This window comes from Podarcis gaigeae, assembly GCF_964106915.1.
Source record: "Podarcis gaigeae genome assembly, chromosome: 8".
Taxonomy (NCBI): domain Eukaryota; kingdom Metazoa; phylum Chordata; class Lepidosauria; order Squamata; family Lacertidae; genus Podarcis; species Podarcis gaigeae.
Window position 1 is genome coordinate 51012692 of NC_139684.1, and position 21587 is coordinate 51034278.

The window sequence follows — 21587 nt, forward strand, 5'->3', positions numbered from 1 at the left end:
ACAGAACGGGCCAAGGCAGGGTGTGCTATGGAATGTACCCTGTGGCAAGCATCAACCAGCACCCTCGTTCTGTATTTTGTAATGAGTGCATAACCTACCAGCATTACAGGCAGCAGATTCTTAGAAGCATGTGGGGCTGGGCATGGGGAAGCAGCCCAACATCCTCTTCTCTAGGTATGCTGCAACTACCTCGTAGCATAAATGGAATTTCCTCCACTGTACAAACAGCATGGGACCAGGTGAAAGTTCTTGGCCATGATGTGATGAAATTCTTGTCGCTGATCTCACCCGTTCACTGCAACTCCACAGTGTAACAGGAAGAATGTGGGCAGTGTTCACAATGGAGGGAAGTTCTCCGGACAAGCTGTTGCCTAGGCATAAAGGCATCTGAGATTTCAGCAAGTCAGCTGATTGCCTCTATTTAGCAATTTTTGAAAGTGAGAGGGGAATGGTGGCTGCTCCGTTTTTGTGATGCATAGAATGTTATTATTATTATTTATTTATTTTTAATACTGTCCTTCATCCAAAGATCACACAGTGATTTACAATAAAAATACAACAAAAATACACACCATATTAAAATAAAAGAATCTGATGATGGTGACATTTATATCTCACCTTTTCTCACCTTCTCCCCCTCTCCAGTTTATGGGGTAGGTGAAGCTGAGCTATAGCAGCTGACCCAAGGTCACCTTGTGGGCTTCATGGCTGAGTGGGGATTTGAACCCTGGTCTCCCAGGTCATAGTCCAGAATTTTATCTGCCTTGTAATTTACAAGTCCTATGGAGAACAGTTGAGAACAGGAATCTACAAGTCCTATGGAGTAAGTTTAGCTGAGTAAGTTTAGCCTAGAGAAGGGAAGATTTAGTGGGAGTACAGAGGGGGTGAAAATGGGTTCACTTTGCATTTAAGGACAAACCTACAGACTTGCACTTTCCAAAACAAGATGTGAGCCAAAATCCAGCCAACTTTCAGAGACATGTAGAAGTAGCCCAACGGTTATGCTTATTGAACTACAAGAGTAGCACTGACAAGAGATTATTAGATGATCTCACATACAAACTTTATTTTCAGTATAGGAACAATTGCAATGGTATTATATGCTAAAACTTGGGATAAAAACAGAATGAAAAAGAGAAGCTGAACTAATTAGGAAAATATGGGAGCAATTAGAGATTATAAAATTAGTGGCAGTACTGAGTCCCTACAAAAGCATTGGAGAGGAAATGGGGAAGTGGGTCACAGTAGTAACATTTTTTAAAAAAGGTACTGGGCATAACAGATACAGGGCTAAATTATATGTTGCCATAAAGAACTTGTATGGAGGGAGAGGTGTTTGTATGTGTAAAAAACACTTGTGTGGCTGAAATGTAGCTTCATGATACAAAAGGAGGAGTCACATATTTTGCTCCACCTACATTTTCCCTCTGGCTCTGCCCCCCACTGGCACACAAATCCCGCCCTGGAAGGTTGTTCATGAGGGAGAGGGGCCTTTGGGCTGAAAAAACATCCCCCATCACTGGTGCATGCCACCTGGCACCTATGGACAATTGGTGCATCTGAAATAAACATGTTAAGAATATTACATGTATGGTTATGATCATGGTTTCTGGAGTGCCCTCTGTGCCCCACCCTCCAGATGCTAGATGGGTTTCAACTAGGAAAACAGCCTCTCCTGTGGTGCTGCCCGGACTCCAATGAATGGATGCTGGTGTGCAGTTTGTTAAGTGTTAGGTATCAGGCTAGGGCTTTTATTTGCCCAGGCTTTTAAAGACCAGCAAAAAAAAAAACTATTAAAAAACTGCAGTTTTACAGTATTTCTACTTCTTGAGCAACTTCCTTTTTTTTTTCTTTTTTAAAGAATCCACTCTAACCTCTTGACTGTCATTTGTTTTAAAGTGATTTAAATAAGTTCCAGTGAATTCAGTGGGACTTGCTCTCAGATCAGTTGTGTTCAGTAATCCCAGCACTGCACTGTTACTGTCCCTTTGGCTCTAGATAACAAAATCTACAAAATGGTCTTCTATGCCTTTGGCACCAGGGGAGTGTCAAGGCTACTTTTTATCCAGTTCTTTTTCATTCTAGGCTGTGTCCGTGCTCCCCCCCCCCCCAAGTAACAGTTACTGTGTAGCTCCATTCATAAAAGTGCGTAAATGACTGGGCTGCTGCTGCTGCTGCTGCTGACTCATGCTTATGAGAGAGTTTCCTAGCCCTGCCCACAAGGCCCTGAGCCCCGCCTCCTCTGGACTGGAGACTTGCCTGTAATATATTTAAACTGCAGCTGGAGAAGGGAGGGCGGGAGAGAAGTAGTTTCTCGAAACAGCCGGCTGGTTCATTCTCTTCTGGCTAGAGGGACACCTGTGACTGACAGGCCTTCCTTGAGATCCAGCAGACTTTTTCCAAGGTAAGATGACACTGGAAGGATGCCAAAAAGGTTTACTAAGTTGACTGCCAGTCCGCATTGTAAGAAATAAGTGCTTTAAAAAGAGAAAGGCACCAGATAACCAAGAATTCACCCTCGTTCATGCTAGGGGAATTTTTTGGGGGTATGAATCAGCTGAGCAGAAGGGAAGCACTCCTCTTGACAAATGGGAACAGAGATGTTTCTGCCTTTTAGAAAGCAGAAGGTGGTGTGGAACTGTGGGAAAATGCCAAGGGGACAGTCTCTCCACTGTATATTCAAAATTGAAGTGACCGGAATCAAAGGAGTGTCTGGCGGCATGTGACTTTGCATTCTTGGGACGCACCTGTCAGACTGGTATGGCTGGCAGAACTTTTTAACCCTCTTGCTTCAAAATAGCTGTGTGCAGGCGGAAAAATGCTTTTGTAAAAGGCTATTTGGGTCCTGATGAAATCACTGGTAGATCCTCTAGCAGAAATGCTATCGCTTACCTTTGGTGTAGGATTTCTAAGATACAGTTTCTTCAACTTGGAAGCATCTCCCTGACTCCAGTGGCCAAACATGGGTGAGCCTGGCATGGTTTGGCCAGAGGGAGGTCTCTCTGCTGAGTACGGTTATGTAATGTTATCACCACAGCGGGATATTGGTGCTGGCAGCGCAAATGTGGAATCTGCAGATCAGTTACAAAGGAGTGGAAAGATACCAGAGAGCAATTTCAGGGGATCAAAGGCCGATTTCACAACTCTGAAGTCATCCTGAATAATAAACTCAGGTTTATGTATTTAGCACACTTTTTCTCTGCTGGCAACTATGGCATGTCATAAAATGAGGACAGAAAGGGCAATATTTCACATGCATTTTGCATTCAGACCGAGTTCTTCATGTTCGGCAAGAATTGGCCCTCTTAAGATGTTTGGGGAGTGCTATATGTTACAGCTGGACAAAAGATAGAATTCTTTGTTCTGTTCAAGGCCTTATTTTGTTACCTTTCAAATAATCTGATCTCTTTTCTTAACCAGCTCACCTCTTGCTAAGCTTATCTTTCTTCTGTTAAGACCTAATGCCTCAGGAAACAAATTTCTTGAAGTTAGATGGCTGAATATGGCTGCTCTTCATTTCTCACAATGCACTCAATCTAGTGTCTCTCTAGGGTCACTGTGGGAAATTAAAAGCGTGTCTAAACCCAACTGCCCAGTGCTGTCTAGCGCTCTGCCAGTGCAGCTAGGTAAAGCCACAAGGACCCAGAAAACAGGACCCATTTAGTTCCACATTGCTTGTACTGATTGGTGGGGTTTCAGACTGGGGACATTCCCAGCCCTACCTCAAGACGCCAGACTTTGATCATGGGACTGTCTGCATCCAAAACAAATGTTCTGTCACTGAGCTATGGTCCTTCCCCAGGGCTGAGCTCAGGCACTGCAGACCTTGACTCCATCTCTGGCTTGAGCCCACTGTCTTTCACCAGAATACCCAGTGTGGATTGTAGATGCCCACCCCTTGTTATCTTGCTCACTGTATAAGGAACATAGGCAGCTGCCTTATATTGAGTCTGATCTGTAGTGGCTCTCCAGAGTTTCAGGCAGGGGTTTTTCCTAGCCCTACCAAGAGATACCAGGGATTGAACCTGGGACCTTTTGCATGCAAAAGCTACTGCTGTACCACTGAGCTATGAGTGCAGTCCTTCACTGAGGAACTCTGCTATTCCAAATGCTCCGCAATGCTCCCCTCTAATCCCCTTACTTAACCTCTTTTACTTTGAAACCATCATGGCCAAGCAATTGACTCGTGGGAACCTGGTATGTGACCTTGCAAAGTGGCAATAAGGCACTACATTGTCTGCTTGGGAACCTGCATGCCTCCAGCGATGAGAAATGAATATTCAGGAGCTAAAGGGCCAGGAAGGATAAGGCTGTTTGCGGTTAAGGTTGGCCTAGATAAGAGACCCTTCTTGAAGTGATATACACTCCTCCTCCCAGAGCAACTTCTGTTGACAGAGGATTGAATTGTTGTCAAATTTGTTAGTGCATGCTTCTGATTACAAGGTGACAAGCAGTTAGAAGCTAAGCCATAGAGATAAGAGTGATGGGGCAACATGGAAGATTGCTGCAATCCTGTATTGTAGCATAATCTTACCTAGGCAGCTGTCCTTGTGGGATGCATGTAGTTGATTAAGAACCTGAAGCACGGGTGGGGAACTGGTGGCCCTCTAGATGTTGCTGTGGACCACAACACCCCTAACCCTTGACCATTGGCTATGTTGGCCAGGCTGATGCGAGTTGGGGTCCAACAGCACCTGGAGAGACACATTCCTTGTCCTTGACCTAAGATGAACCTTGCTGAATCAGGCAAAAAATGGGGGAGGACTGTAACTTAGTGGCAGAACATGTGCTTGCATGCTAAGGGCTCAGGTTCAATATTTGGCACCTCCCAGTATGGCTGGCAAAGACCGCTGCCTGAGATCCTGGAGAGCTATTGCCATGGATGAGGAACCATGGACCTCCAGATGTTATTGGACTCCAACTCCCAGCAGCCCCAATGGTTAGGAATGATAATAGTCCCAACATCTGGAGATGAACAGATGCTCCTAGCCCTGCTGTGGAAAATACTGAGCTTGGTGGACCAATAGTCCAGCTTGGCTTCCAAAAACAGCTAGCCAGATGTCCCTGGAAAATTGACATGCTCAGTATGAAGGCAACAGAGCCTTGCTTGCCTCCAACTTCTGAAATCTGAAATGCAGAGAATGGCAGCTTTTGAATATGGCAAATCTATTGTGGTTGACAGCCACTGATCAGTACCACCTCCATGCATTTGTTTAGTTTCTTTCTTTTAAGTCATCCTAGCCAGTGCCCTTTGCATCTTGTGGCAGTAAGTTCCACTAGTGAATTAGGCATTCTGTGGGGAGAACACTGTCCTTTGTCTTCCCCAAACTCAGTTCACTCAATGGGTTTCATTGATCTCTGCTAGTGTGTGTGTGTGTGTGTGTGTGTGTGTGTGTGTGTGTAAACTTTCAGTTGGATGGTTCTGGCAGAAAGCCTTAGGTCTGTGACTAAATCTGCCAATTAAGTTACATGTGACTAACAATAATCATTCTAACATAATGGATTAATATATTTCACCTGTCCCTTTTATGAAGATGAGTCAGACAAGGAAAGCACCCCAAAGAGAACATAGAAAGTGAATCATAGCTACAATATGCCTTCTGTGTATGTTCAGCACTCGAAGTTATTTCATCTCTTACACAGATTGAGGAAAAGGAACTAATATTTATATGTAATGAAATACATGGATTTGAGCACAACAAACTGAGAAGCTTTGGGATATTTTCCTTACCCCAGACTCCTAAGGCTAAATTGGATGTGACCAGTGATTAAGATCTCTTGTGGTTTGTTTGGGTCTTTCTTAAAGAGAGAGAGAGAAGAGAAAAGAAAAGGAAACCCCATTGTGGCTGTTTTAAAGACTGGGGAAGTGGCATCCCTTGCCCTTATCGAAATCACCTTCTCCTCCTCCAAATTAGCTGTTAGCTCTCAGGATAGGGCAGGCAGGCAAGGAATGGCTAAGATTGGGAAAAGGGCAATGAAGGAAAGGGCTGAACCTCCTGTCCCAGCACTACTTCCCCAGTCTTCAAAGAAGCTATAGGAAACCAGTGTGAAAGGTCCTAATTGAAGATCTCCTGTAGGCCTATTCAACCACACACACTCACAGAACTGTGTGGTGCTGGCCCCATTTCTCCTGTCACTTCCTTCTTGCCCATCCCTGGAACCCACCACGTTGGGGGCTGAAGCATGTGATTAGGAGCCTCCTCTGCTTTTGCTAGTGTTTAAAACTTTTAAGACCTTGGGACCATTTTACTTGATGAATGATGGTGATGGTTTTGATTTATTCCCCGCCCTACTGCCTGAGGTGCCAGGGCAAGTTGTAACAATTTGAAACCTCCCATTAAAAACAGTTTAAAATGAGTTACAGTCACAAGAATAGGGCAGGTCCAAAAAATATAATTTCTCAGGGGCCAAAAGCCAGTGTAAAGAGGTGGGTCTTCATCATATGATGGAGACTGTATAGTGAAGGTGCCCAGCTCATCTGTGGGGAGGGATTTCCACAACTTAGAGGCTGCCACAGAGAAAGCCCTCTCTAGGCCTTCAAACCCACCCTGAACTTCTGAGGAAGGTGGAACTACCAAGAGGTCCCCAAGAGGTTCTGCGGAGATTTCCATATGTGCCCACTTGACTGCTCTGTGATCTGCAGTGCTCACACCTCTCCAAATGCGTCTTAATGCGCATTCTGCCCTCGCAATGAATTTTTAACATGACAGTATCTATGCTCTGGCAGGAACTGCCTATTGATGCCAGACAGTCGCTTTCATCACCCACTAAAAACTTTTTTGTTTAGGCAAGTCTATCCAGACATGATTTCGAAATTATGTATTCATGACTGCCGATTTTATCTACATTCGGAAATCTTTCTGTTATGTCTACCTGTTTTTAATGTTGCTTGATTTTATCAGCATTCGCTTATGAATATTTTTAATTAGTTTATAAAATAATACAGAGCATTTTACTTAGAGGGTTTCCCCCCCCAATTAAGCAATATATACATATTGTTAAAGAAAAATAAAGAAAAAATGTATGCTTCATAAGAAGAGGCTGCTGGATCCGGCCAATGGCCCATCTAGTTCAGCATCCTGTTGCCACAGTGGGCAAACAGATGCCTGTGGGACTCCAGCACAAGAGCACTGTCTACTCCTGTTGTTTCCAGCAACAGGTATTCCAGTGTGATCTAGAACCTGGATAATCAGGGTTCTAGTTTGTGAATGTGGAAAGCCTACTTGAGCATGGCATGCTTTCATCTGCAGACTTTCAGTAGCTCATCCCCAGACTTCCCCTCATCTTGTGAAGGACATAGTGCCTCAACAGGGCTTGTGTCACACACCTAGTTTAGAACTTGGCTTCATACAATTTTAAAGCAGTAGCTGTATTGTTCTGTCTGGTAGCCCTGAAGGATACCACATTCTGCCTCCAGGTTACAGTAATGCAATGACTTTGAGGAAACCACATGCCGAGCCCAGGGCTACTTGCCAAGCTTATGGGAAAATGTTATTGGAAAGCTGTCAAAGTTCTTTCTCCACTCAATGAGCACAGCAGAAGTTCAATGAGATGTGCTCTGGTGACTAAGAACCTCCAAAAAGAAGAGTTATTTCAAGAATTTCTCCCCCAGCTCACCCACTCCCCTCTCCATTCTTGATGATTTGAAGATTCTTGGTTTTCAACAACTCTGGAAAAGCAAAGAGAAGAAAACCAGGAGAACCTATAGCTTGAATTTGGTTGCATTACTACCTTTGGGTTGACTTAAACATTGCTTGTGGTTGGAAGAATGACCTGCTCCTTGGCTGCTGGTGGTGGTGATAGTTCCTCATAGAAGTGATATTGGGCATCATATAAGCTCTAATTTCCCATGCAAATAGAATTGCATGAGGGAGTTTGGGGTTGAGACCTTCCCAGCTTCTCTCCACCCCACCCCACCGCCAGTGATGCTGTCCTTGTTGTACAGTGTCTGCACTGTAGACCCTACTCTTGTCAGTGTGTAGATGAGGATTCTAAATTGCTCAGGATTCTCAGCGGTTCTTCAGAAGTTCTTCCTCTGACAATGAGGAACTGCAGGTTGCAGAAAGCTGGGGTGTCACAGGCCTCCTAAAAAGCACTTGAATCTCACCTTTCAGAGTGGGGAGAAAGACCCAAGATGCAAATTCAAAAAGTGGAGTGGACATAGCACGCAGAATTCTTCCATTTTAAAAACTTGGTTGCTGATGGTACTTCTTTCTGCTCTTACATGCACACAAGTAGTTTTCCACCATTATCAGGGTGTTCTGGTGATAACAAATATTTGCTTGGCTTTATTGTTGCAGACTGACTTGGAGGTCCTCGAACTTTGCTGGCCGAGAGTGAGCGAGCACCCAACCATGTTGCATGCACATCTGGAGCAGAGCAGTGCCAAGCCTCTTCCTGTAGTGATCATAGGTAAATATACACTCTGGGGAGTAATCTACAATGGCCAGGGCTCCTTATCTCGCCAGGCCACCATGTGCTCAGCAGCCTCAAGCTGCAGTTCCAAGAGCTATAATTAAAGCAAGAAGTGTCCTGGTATCCCCCCTCCCTTTTTGCTGCAAACACAAGCTTGCTTACTGGAAACAAATGGGGTTGCAGTTCTTTGCATGCAACGGGAATTTGTTGGGACACTTCCCTCCCCCTACAGGGACACAGATTGTGGGAAACAGAAGAGTTATATAAAAATGCAAAGGTTTTACCCCCAAAGAGAAATGTCAACAACATCCAGATTAGGACAATCCTTTTATTAAGCAAACCAAAATGTTATGAAAGCGCATGCAGAGTTTTGAGATCTCCAGATCCCTTGATCACAATAAGGGGATGGGAATTGGCTGATACTGGAGCCACAGAGGGAATCTGCATTTAGGCAACAGCCTTAAGACTGAATGTTAGAGGAGAGAGTGGAGGCATTCGGATGAGGCTTTGCTGAGTGCTTTGAGGTCTTACGAGGGACTGCTGGCAAGCAGAGGCAAATAATGGTTGATCCTCCATATTTTTGGAAATATAAAATCCAGTTGTCTCCATTGTTAGGCACAGGAGTGGGGAAGAAATTTGGGTCAGTTCCATTTTAATGTGAGCCCACCTAATTTTCACTTCCCAGAACCATATGTGAAGCAAAACACAGCTGTCCTTTGAAATTCACACTTCTCCAAATTTTGCAATACAGCTCTCCAATTTACATACATTTTATGCACAAAGATGTGTATATGAGGGGGTCTGACAAAAATGAATATATTTCTGAAGATGGCATGAAAATTGTACTGTATTATAATTGGCAAAACTGATTGCAATAAAGAGGAAAATCATGTGCAAAAGTATCCATATTAGGAGAAATGCACACTAAAATGCTGCCAAGTATTTTGTGAGGACCTAAAAATATATACATGCTGGTGTGGAAATGTGACAACGGAATTTAAGATTGGAAAACAGCAACTGAGAGAAACAGAAATTGACAGTTTTGTCCATCCCTATGAAAAACAAAGGTTCCTCGGTAGCGATAGAGAAATTAGGTGGATTTTATATTAAGGAAGTGTTATGTAGGAAAACTGTTTGCTGCTCATTAGTGCTACAATTACTAAGACAGGGGTGGGTGGTCTGACTTGGTCTAAGCTTCCCTTATTCCACCTCTGTTGCTCAAATACTTCACCACCCTTCTTATTTTAATTGTATGAGCAAGCTCAGGAGTAGCCAAAGTGGTGTCCTCCAGATGTTTTGGGCTACAGCTGCCACCATCCTCAGTCAAAATGGCCGATACCCATGGATTATGGGAGTTGTAGTCCCTAACATATGAAGGGCACCACACTGCTGCCCTGAGCCAAGTTGTAAATATTCTTTCCCCTGCACAGAAGGCAGAGAGGGAACTTTAATTTGAGTATTTCTGCCCACTGCTTCTTGACTGCAGCCTAATTGCCTGCTTACCTCCCCTCCTTTTCTTTTCTCCCTCTCCCCTTTCAGCAGTTTAAAAAGCTTGCCAGCCCTTATCTGTGAGCATCTAGCTGCTGGCTGTTCAGAGGTTTGTTTGTTTTTGTTTTGCAAAGAGGAGCCTTACATAACCTGTACTATGCAGGCTCAACTTCAGATGAGAAGCAGGCATTTACAGTAAATGCAGTGGATTTTGGCCATCAACTTTACTGGACCAAATTGGCCATAAATGTTCTTTGCAGCCAAAGAAGTACCAGTGTGGGCTCAGAAGTTTCAGCTGGTCACCTGAGCACCCCACAGGCTTTGGATAGCATGGCGGTGGATGGTGTCCCTGCGAGTATTAATTGTCCGTGACTGAGACCTTCTTTGGTTGATGCTAAGCAGGGAGGGGAGAGGGAGCACTTTAAATATAGCTCCTTGAGAAATCTCTCCTCCCAGCTGGCTTTTACAATGTGGTGACTCTGCCAAATGGCATAGGGATACTAATGCTCTGATAGGTTGCTGTGTCACCCTAACCAGCTTTCTTGCATTATGCAGCTGTTGGTTTGGACACATTCTAGTGAGGAACTGAGCTTCAAAAAGTGGCAGATGGTTAGACAAAGGCCCTGTAAAATATTAATCCAGCTCAGAAGGAGGCTGGGAGACTGAACCCTGTGGAAACTCTGCCTGAAATAGTTATTGGTTTCCAAGGCTGGCTGAAGATGTTGTTACTTTTGTTCTAAATTCATTAGGTGCCCAACAGCTGTTGCTCCTTAGGCGCCGTGGAAGAAAAAATTAAAAGCAGGATAAAATGGCAAAACCTGACAATGTGCAGCATGAAGGCGGCGTTGAACAATTGCAAAAATGAAGCTTGAAAACATCACAAGCAGCAGAACCAATTTTAAAATGCTGGCGACTAAAAACACATTTTTAAAAAAAAAAAACACAGCAGAAATTATATTTGCTTTTCAGCACCAGCCTTAGCCTTCCAAAGATTTTGCAGTAGCAAACATTTGACAGCAGAATCCAGAGTGTGAGAATTGTTGGGAATTAACTGGAGCGTACTTCATGACTTATGTAGATTTATGAAAGTGGCTATCTTAGGAACATATGAGACTTAATCTGTTGGACAAAAAGCACAGTCATCAAACAGTAGATAACCAGCAAGCAGGAGTGCTTGCTGGGTGGGGTGGAGCTGCCATCGTAATTTCCCACCAGGTGGACTGCTTTTTCCACCTCCATGTTATCTCACCCCTTCCTCTTCCAGTAAGCAACAGCAACCCTTCTGCAGGAAAGCTGTTGCTGCAGCACTATACCACCTGCCAAACCACATTGGATAACAGGGGCTGACATGTGGCAAACTATGTGGGATCAATTTCTGGAACCCTGTGACTTAGAGGGAGAACATTTGATGCTTTGCCTCCAGCAGCAGAATGTCTTGGGCCTGTTTGATGAGCAGAAGAACCTTCCCAAGACCTGGGAACTGAGCCTCCATCTCTGGATAACACACTGTGCCTTATGGAGCCATCTAATTTCTCTTTCAGGAAATGGCCCTTCGGGGATCTGCTTATCCTACCTACTGTCTGGTAACATTCCCTATGTCCGAAGGAACCCTGTTCATCCGAATCCCATTCTGCAAAGGAAACTGGAAGAGATACCTGAGGTTTCCATCTTAGACCAGGTTGGTACAGCTCTCAGCACCCTTGGTTCATCCTTCAACAGAGGGAATTTGGGCTCTAAAATGATTCTCTACTTTAGAGCAAGTGAAGCATGATCTTGGCCCTGTTAGGGGCAGCCTTGTATATTAAAGCAATTGCCCGGTAGGCACCAATGAGGCACCCACCTCCCCTTTGTCAGGTGTGAGATGACTAAAGACACAGCTGGACCAAAGCAAGGGTTGTAGGCACCCTCAATCAGCTTATTGGTGACACCAGTACTTTGTGAGATAGTCCTTTGCAAGAAGCAGCCATTGGCTAATTGTTGGGGTACGTGGTGCTTATGTAAGCCCTGACAATTGTCTGATCACCCACATGGCAAAAATGGCTTGTCTCATGCCACTGTTCTGTCAAGTGATGGAAAAGTGGATGGGGTGGCCCACCTGTCAGACATGGCCTATGAGGTATTTATGTGTGAAGGAGATAAGGACTTCCATTCCTTATCCTTGCATTAAATAGTGCGTCCAGGGTATAAGGAGTGCCACTTAGAATAAACAGGAAAGGGATTGTACATTCATCTAGCATTCATTCATTCATGGCCCACTTTTTTCTCCAAGGAGCTCCAGGTGGTACACATGGTTCTCCCCCTCATCATTTAACCCCTGCAACAACCCTGTGAGGTACTCAGGCTGAAAGGCAATGACTGGCCCAAGGTCACTCAGTGAGCTTCATGCTGAGTGGGGATTTGAACCCTGGTCTCCCAGGTCCTAGTCTGACACTCTAACCACTATGCCACACTGGCTCTCCTGATGACTGCCCATAACTAAGCCTTCTGAATCCAGAATTTGTGATGATTAGAAGATTGGTGTTCATCAAGAGTTCTCTCTTTCCCTCCAGGATATTGAGTACCTATCTGAAGGTCTGGAAGGGCGATCCTCCAGCCCAGTTGCTCTCCTTTTTGATGCCCTGATGCGTCCAGATACTGATTTTGGTGGGACTGCAGATTCGGTCCTTGCTTGGTCACATCAACCTGACAGAGCCATTCCTCATCTGGTTCTTGGCAAAAACCTTCCTGGAGGAGCCTGGCATGTAAGTGCAATTCTGTATATTGGATCCTTTAAAGCAGTGGCAACAGTTTGTTGACCCATCTTAGAAGTGGTTGGTCCCTTAAGACTCAACCCAAGCTGATCTTTTCATCCATGAGGGATGACCCATCACAGGAGTCGAAAATCTTTTACAACCCAAGGGCCACATTACCTTGTAGAGAACCTTCCAGGGACCACATGTCTGTAGGGTGTGGGACCACAGGCAAAAGTGGGCAGTGGGCATGGGTCTTACCTTTGAATGATAGGGTAATTTTCAGCCACACAAAGTCAGAGAGCTATACCCACAGCTCTCTATCCCCAGCAAGCAAGTGACATTACCACACTTTCAGGACCTGTTCCACCCAGGCAAGAATCCCAAGAGCCTGAGGGGGTGTATTTGGCCCCTGAGTTTGAGGTTAACCATCCCTGGCCTATTGCAATCTGCAAGATGGCTAGACTTTTCCTGTTCAGGGTTGAAATATGTCAACTAACTATGGAGTTATGGGATGTGCTTGAACTGTAGTTTATCTGAACAAGTTCTGAGCTGTTTATATGTATTCCTGCTCTATCAGTGAACTCCAGCAGGAAGAAATAATGGTAGAAAGCATGTGCTGGATTTGCTGGACGTAAGCCAATTTAGTCCCTGTGGCAGGTTTCTCGATATTTTGGACCACAATTCCCATCACCCCAGGCCAACACAGCCATGTGGGTTAGGATTGATGGTAGCTGAAGTCCAAACATGTGGTGGACACTCTGCTCTGTGGCTCTGCATATTTATGACAAGCCAAAAGAAGATTGAACATTCCACTTAATCTCTTGCAACACCCACATTTATTTTTAGAATAGACAAAGGAATTAAAGGGGTGACCAGAGACCCCATGAGACTTGCTACACTGCAGTGCAGTTTTCATCCACCTCCAGCCACAATTCATTGATTTATGTGATATCTTCATTCTTTTTTTAGTCTATCGAGGGATCCATGTTCACACTGAGCCAGGGAGACTGGATGGGGCTTCCTGACCTGCAGTTCAAAGACTGGTTGAGTAAGAAGAAAAGGTACGCTTGCTCTTGGAGGAAAATAATCAAATGAGAAGCTTTCCTTATTATTTCTTGCATTTATATCTCTACTTTCCTCCAAGGTGCTCATAGTTCTCCCTCCCCCATTTTATGACAGCCCTGTGAGGTAGGCTAAGCTGAGAGACTGGCCCGGGCTGACCTAGTGAGCTTCATGGCTGAGTGGGGATTCAAACTCTGATCTCCCAGATGCTAGTCCCACACTCTAACCATTGCCTCACAGTGGCTCTGTACTTAGTAGGCCCAGTAGATCCAAGGCATCATGTTACCTGTCCTATTATGATCATCCATGATCAAATAACCCTCTTGACTGCACAAAAGCAAATAAATGCATGTAAAAAAGTCCTTCTTGTTGCAGTCTAGTCACTGTGAAGGAATTTTTTCAAAAGCCTTATTTGGGATGTCTTGCGGGAGGCACTATTCGGCTGGCATGGGGAGAAAAGGTGGCTTTGCCTCTGCCTAGCGTTTTGCTTGTAATCCACCCAAAGCCCTCTGGGTAAAACTGATTAACTGTAAAAGGGATGTTCCACCTCAGTTCTGCAGGTGCGGACTGAGTCAACAAGCAGTCAGTTGAGTGTGCAAGCCCAAACACAAAAGATAAGTAGAACAAAGATGCAAAAGGAACTACTGTAACCTTGAATACAATCCACAAAATTTGATAACTGGGCGTTCTTTTCTGTGGGCTGTAGTTATTATGAATTCTTTTCTGTGAGCTGTAGTTATTATGAATTGGGCAGCATGCAGTGAACTCCACTTAAGCTGGCTGTATTTTGAAGTAGAAGCTTAGGCAGCTGACTTATACCAAGTCAGAGCATAGGTGCCCCTAGTTCAATGCTGCCTGAACCAGTGTTCTTCAGCCTTGGTACCCAAATGTTGCCCCATCATCCCTGGTTGTTGGCTAAGGGTCATAGACCAGCATGCTCCAGCCTTGAGGCTCAACACATTGTTGGACTACAATCCCCATAATCCCCAGCCAGCATGGTCAGTGATCAGGGATGATGTGAGTTATAGTCCAGTGATAATTGATGATCCAATGTGGAAGGTAGGCTGTTTTAAAAGTTAAAATGTGTACAGTACCTTGAATTTGCCTCAATGACACCTTGCTCAGCAATGCAAGGTGGTGAGAATTAGCCTGAATAAGTTGCCATAGGAAATGTGTTCCTTGATCATCTGTCTGTACTGATAGTCATATTCTTGTTACAGGGGCTTCAGAAATAACAGAGCGACTGCAGGAGACATAGTCCAGTATTATCAGTACTATGTGGCAAAGAAAGGGTTAAAGCAAAACTTTCGCTGTGGAACTCTTGTGACGTCTGTAAAGAAACTGAGTGTGGATGTAGACTCCTGCTACAACAGTCAAAATCCACAAACCAACCCCCAGGTAGACAGTGGGAGCCTCTTCCAGGTTGACGGGTTTCTCACGACGGTCAGTGGTACACAGCCCTTCTCTGTGTATGCGGAAAATGTGGTTTTGGCCACAGGGACATACGACAGCCCATCCCGCTTAGGGGTGAAAGGGGAGCACCTTCCATTTGTCCACCACACGCTCTCCGCCCTTGAAGAAGCTGTAAAGAACAAGGAGATTGGCATGATGTCCGACCCGATCCTGATTGTTGGCGCTGGACTCACTGCGGCAGACGCCATCCTCTTTGCTCACCATTGCAACATCCCAGTGATTCACGCCTTCCGCAGAAAGGTCAATGACCCAGCCCTCATCTTCAACCAGCTCCCTAAGACAATGTATCCCGAGTACCACAAAGTCCATCAGATGATGAAAGAGCAGGCCATCCCTTACCCGGGGCCATATGAATGCTATGTCAGCCTTCCTGAGCACCACATCGTCACCTTCACAGAGGACAGGAAATGCATCTTTTGCGATAAGAGTGGCCGCCAGAAAATACACAACATCTCCATGGCTTTTGTCCTCATCGGCTCCAACCCTAACCTAACCTACCTGCCCAACAACGGTGTGGACTTGGCGGTGGACTGTGAGCAGCCGGTCAGCTCCAAGAGGAACCCCATCGATGTTGATCCCTTTACCTACGAGTCTGTCCACGAGAAGGGACTCTATGCCATGGGACCATTAGCTGGGGACAATTTTGTGCGGTTTGTGCAAGGTGGTGCTTTGGCGGTGGCCAGCTCTCTGCTGAAGAAGGCCAACCCCAACCCCCCATAACAATTGCGGACATTCCCCTTAGAGAAAGACCCACAGCAGCCTTTGAGAAGAGGGGAACTGAACACATGCAAGTCTACCAGATATAATGTCTCTCCATTGTAGCATTTGGTAGGTCTGCTCTGAAAGGCCAGGTCGCAGATTCAAAACAATGTGCTTGCGGGACGTGCTGCCACATGCCCAACCTTTTCTCCCTGCTTTACAAGTTGGGGAGGCAGCTCTATGCAGGCTTTGGCACACAAGAAGTGGAAAGGTGCTGGAACAGCTGCTGGTTTCTGGATACTCAGAGTGAAATAGGCAACAGGGTCTCCTTCGAATGTAGATCAGTGTTCACATTTATTATGTAGATTTCTCTAATCTTCACTGTCCCATAAAAAAATACCATTCTGAACAGCTGTGAAATAGAAAGCATCACTCAAAAAGAGTGTGTGACTTGGATCCAAAGTTGCACAAAGCTGTAAGCTTAATTTTTTTTTATTTTTTTTTAAGCCAGGCAGTGCCCGCGGGTCTCAAACCGCTGGAAGCGATTAGGGGATCTAAGCAATGCTTTGGTCGATGGAACCGCTGGGCTGAGCTGGCTCCTTTATTTTTTTTATTTTTTATTTGATACACTAATGGTGCCAAGTGGGTTTTTCTTGGGCCCATTTGGCAGTAGCCTCTTATTCCCCCAAAGTCCCACAAACATTGGGGGGATCCTCTAGAGTACATTTTAAGGAGCGTAAGAAGGTTCTGCAGCTAATTGGCAAGTTCCTAAAGTAGCTCTAAGGACATAACCTGCTTTTGTGGGTATTCAAGGGCATCCTGATGTTGAATATTGTGTTGTAGCCCAGCCTTCTCCAACCTGGTTCTTTCCAGATGTTTTGGACTGCAACCCCCATCAGCCAAAGCAGCACAGCCATGCTGTCTGGGGCTGATGGGAGTTGTAGTCCAAAATACCAGTAGAGCACTCGTTGGCAAAGGCTTCTGTACCTGCCGCCCACTGCTCTCCTGCTCTCCTTTAGAGGTGTGGATTTTGAGTAGCCTAGCTAAGCAATCATGGATGCAACAGCTGAAATCTTAGGAAATCCTTCAATACCCCCTTGTTGACTTTAGCTCTACATGCTGAATTTTATAAACTTAAATTTTGCTGGTTTATAAGCAAAAGGTTTTTCAAAAAGATTTTGAAAGATTTTATATATATATGGAGTATTTTTTGTATACTGTTTTTAAATAAAAATATTTTGGCGTTTTACAAATGTGTAGTCTCTCCACCCTTAAGCAAAGTTATTGCCCCAAATGTGTTCTGTTTAATGGGGATATATGTGGATTATTCATTGCCAAGGTCAGTGCCTAGCTGGGACACAAAGTACCCAGTTAGCAACATTTTTTCAACCAGGGAAAGCCAGCAGTAATTTCTGTTCTGATGCACTTGGGTGGCTTAAATAAGTATCTAGGGCTCACATCTCTTTTTATCAGGTAAGATCTGCAGAGCAAACTATTTGTGCCTAAGTTCCTGAATTGCTCCTTTAGCACAGCCAACCTTGGACAGGTTTATCCTTAAATAACACCCCTGAACTTGCGTTAACTTCTGAGTTTACACATTTCAGTGGAGGAAGAGAAGCCATAGTGAGCTGGAAGTCAACCAACCCATGCAAGCTCTGGGCCTCATGAATCTCCTTCAGCTATATAGAAGAGGGAAGTGAAACAGAAAATCTGAACAGAATTTGCCAAGCTAGAGGTCAAATGGCTTGGCTGTGTTTTCTTTTTGACTTACTGTGCATGCTTTAACTTGTGTATTTTTTTGCATGCACATTAGGGTGCAGGCTTGCTGAGTTCAGTCCCAGCTACAAAGGCTTGACAGTTGTACCTTGGGTTACAAACTCCGCTAACCAGGAAGTGGTTGCTCCAGGTTAAGAACTTGGCCCCAGAATAAGAATGGAAATTGCCCACCAGTGGCAGTGGGAGGCCCCATTAGCGAAAGCATGCCTCAGGCTAAGAACCGTTTCAGGTTAAGAATGGACCTGTGGAATGCATTAAGTTCTTAACCCGAGATACAACTGTATTTGTATCATGTTAAATTGACAAATTAGGAGGAAGCTTCCATCCTGTCTTCACCAGAAGACCTGGCCAGGATGGAGGTAGGGGGAGCTGGTCAAGTCCTCCACCTCCTGAGAGCAAGGATAGCCCCCCCCAAAAAAGCAGCTGGCCATTGGCAGAGCCAGCTGGGTTGGAGTCAGAGGGAGATTTAGAAGGTTGGATATAGGTTTTGTCACCAGCATGAACAAATCACCTCATTGCCTGAAGTAGCACTTGCTTGCAAGCAGTCTTCTCACTTGGGGTGAGAACTGGTGTCCCACTTTTCTTTGAAAACAGAGTGGGAGGGGCGTGTTGGGACAGTGCATTTCCTTAACCATGTATCCTAGAACTCGGCTTATGAACCATTGAACCACATATCCTGCACTTGGAACTGATGCTGAGAAGATGGGTTGATTTTATCAGCAAAGGATTTGGGGATTTCCCAAGCTGAGAGCAACAATTTTTCATCCAAGGCGGAAGCCAGGGCAGGAACTACTTTCAGGTGCAGTTTGGAGATGACTGAACCAATTGAGTGAAAATGGTTAAACCAAACTAGTTCATTCCAAGAGGTGCCCCAGGCCAGAGCGTGTAAAAATGACACTGGCTGGACATTGGCAGACTCATCCATCCCTAATCTCAGCAAGCCACTTCACACAGCGCAGCTTGTATAATGGCTCCTCAGCTGCACCCACAGGCTTGGGAAGCAAGGTGGTTGCTGGCAGGTGGAATTTCTTGCTGTGGGGCTTTGTGCTGACCTCTGCTTTCCTGGGCAACTCTATGCCTGATCCGTTCCAAGCACCGTCTCCTGGCCCCCACCCAGCTTCCAGGATTTCTGAAAGTGAAAGTTGATCCATTTAGCCCCTCAGAGTCCTGCAAGGGTCAGGCACTCCACAAAACTATGGAACTATTTATTAGGACACAGTGCTCCAAGTGGGGTCTGACCAAGGCAGAATAGAGTGGGACTATGACTTCCCTTGATTGGGATACTAGACTTCTGTTACCACAGCCTAGAATAACATTAGGTTTTTTTTGCTGCAGCTGCATCACACTGTTGACTCATGCTAAGCTTATGGTCTACTAAGATCCATAGATCCTTTTCACTTGTACTACTGGCAGGTGAGATGTCCCTCATCTTAAATTTGTGTAGCTGGTTCTTCCTGCCTAAGTGTAGAATCTTACATGTGTCCCTATTGAAACTCATTCGTTTTTGCCCAGTTCTCTAACCTGTCAAGATCATCTTGAATCCCAATTCAACTCCTTCAAACAGAGGGCCATCCTCTGTAAAACAGGACACTTGGCCACCCTGACCTCAAGCTAAGTGCAAAACCATACCCCTGATTTCTTCTGAAACTAGGCAAATACCTTTTCTCTTTATACTATTCTATCTCCGTTCCAGGAGCCACAGTGAAGTTCACGAACTGTAAATTTCCATCGTTGCACCACATTGGCTTCCCAACTGCCTGTGCCTAAAAAAGAAATACGAATAAATAACTGGGCTGTAGGCCTTTGCTAAAAATAGATGCTTTGGCCAACTCTCAAATTCCTGCATCAGCAAGGACTGTAAACTGGTGTGTCTAAATGAGTGGTGGTGGGGTATTTATGGAGATGATACTTGCTGATTCCCCCTCTGCCATTCAAGCCCTTGAAGCTGAGCGTCATCCTCTCTTCATACAGAACATTCCAGTCTGAGTGATCAAGTCGCAGCTAGGTGGGCAGCCACAGATCAGCAGAAGCAGACCTGTGCATAGTTGTAGTGAGGCTACGGCTGTGTTTCCTCACCTCCTTGCAGAGTGCAATATATGCAGAAATATATTTTCATGCAAAATGCAAGTCAGACTAGGAAGATGTTAAGTGGGAAAGTCATATCCCCAACAGATCCAGTGTTCCTTTGTTCACCCCTTGATGGCTGATCTTAAGTTACATCACCTGGAGTTTTGCAGTTGGAGAAAAAGAGTGCTAATCATGGATTTGGGAGATTGCACCAGTCACCCAGGAAGGATGTATAAAGCAGACTCTTTGTACAGACAAAACCTTTGTACAGTCTGCATGACCTTTCACTTCACTATGTGATGGCAAGCTGGGGACATTGTAAGCAGTCACATAGGACCAGGCCATGAGACCAATTCATAGGTGAACCAGCTATGGGGCTGGTGCCATGAGTAGGCATTGTTGGCGGACTGCCAAGCCCCCAACAATTCTGCACTGTTAAATTCCACAGCCCTCCAATGTTATTCCGATTTTGCTGCCTGAGGTGGCATACATCACGCCTGCCCCTAGGTCAAGTTGCAGCATACCCAAGGTCAGTCAAGTTACTTTGGCACCTGAGAAAGATAATCCCAGAAGCCCCTCTCCATGGGAATAAAAATACAGCACCAGTAACTAACAACTTCCTGCCCGTTCATGTTGCCCCAACTCTGCCTCACTCTGCCAAATGGGAGAGCCGGCCCTGGCAAGTGCACAGATTAAGGCCAGAGGAAGAGACATGAATGGGTAGTGGAGAAAGGGGAGGGACCAAGTTTGCCTAAGAGCCCACTGAAAGATGAAACAGCTGTGGGTCACTTTCCTTTGTGGTGCTCACTCAAGTGGGCTGTTCTGTTTTGTTCCAGCATGAATCTGAATTGCTGTTTTGAAATGGTTTTGTGATTTTAAAAAAGTAATTCACACTTAGAATTGCATTGAAATTCCTACATGAATTTTCTCTCACAATACACATTTTAAAAAATTAGTTTGGTATGTTTTGTGAGAGGGTGGATAGCTGAGTTCTGATCCAGCTATTACTCCGGGAGGTGCAGATCAGATTGGTTTGACCTGGAATTTGCAAAGATCCGATTTCTCAAGCCTGTTTATTGGCTCTGTAGGAACTGTTTGAGTGAAACGGGCATGTTTCAGGCCTGTGTACTGGGCCCAGGCCTTCAGTTCAACTAGGATGGAGATGCCATTTGCAGTAATTGGACTCCTGTTTCAGGGCCTCCTGTAGCCAAGTGAGGAGACAAGGCTACACTGCAAGATAATTTTCTGGGCAAATCTCCCAAATGAAAATTCCAGAGGAAAGAGTGGCAGGCAAGCAAGACCACACAACAGACACATTTCTGCAAAGCTATTTCTCCCAAATATAATGCTTTTTTTGTACGTGTGTTTCACTGAGGTATGCATTCTTATGCACCCATTCACATATACACAGTTCTGTAACACATTTTCTGTTTGGAGAACTGCATCACAAAATTTGGAGGAGAGTGAATTTCAAAGGACAGCTCTCAGCCCCAGGAGCAAGATTTATGGGAGTTGCCGTCTCTCAACATCTAGAGGGCCACAGGTTTCCACGTCCCTGCTCCCTGACAGCAAATGTGTTTTTCAGGAAGGTTATGGGAGGCCAAATAAGTAGCTTCATTTTCCCCAAGGGAAGGAACACAACAAAGTAAAATGCAACAAAAGGGCTTTTCAGTCGTAGCATGGATTGCAGCGTGTGTGTACTCACTGCTGAACAAGATGCCAAGTCATATGGTCAATGAATCGGCATCATTTACAGGAAAGCATCTGATTTACTGAGAAACACAGTGAGCCAGTGTCAGCATAGATTATAGTCAGCCAATCACTGGTGACTCTTCAGAAACAGGGACAACAATCTGGATCACAATACCCATCACA

The 21587-nt window shown here is 45.0% G+C and overlaps 1 protein-coding gene across 1 annotated transcript; it reads left to right on the forward strand.

The window, feature by feature from the left end:
• The first annotated feature begins 2246 nt into the window (after nucleotides 1-2246).
• Nucleotides 2247-17122, forward strand: OSGIN1 (oxidative stress induced growth inhibitor 1). The gene is made up of 6 exons (XM_083749956.1): nucleotides 2247-2404; nucleotides 8301-8412; nucleotides 11445-11581; nucleotides 12453-12644; nucleotides 13605-13696; nucleotides 14918-17122. Exons 2-6 carry the CDS (start codon nucleotides 8355-8357, stop codon nucleotides 15888-15890), a joined length of 1452 nt encoding a protein of 483 aa, XP_083606082.1. The 5' UTR covers nucleotides 2247-2404; nucleotides 8301-8354; the 3' UTR covers nucleotides 15891-17122.
• The last annotated feature ends 4465 nt before the right edge of the window (nucleotides 17123-21587 follow it).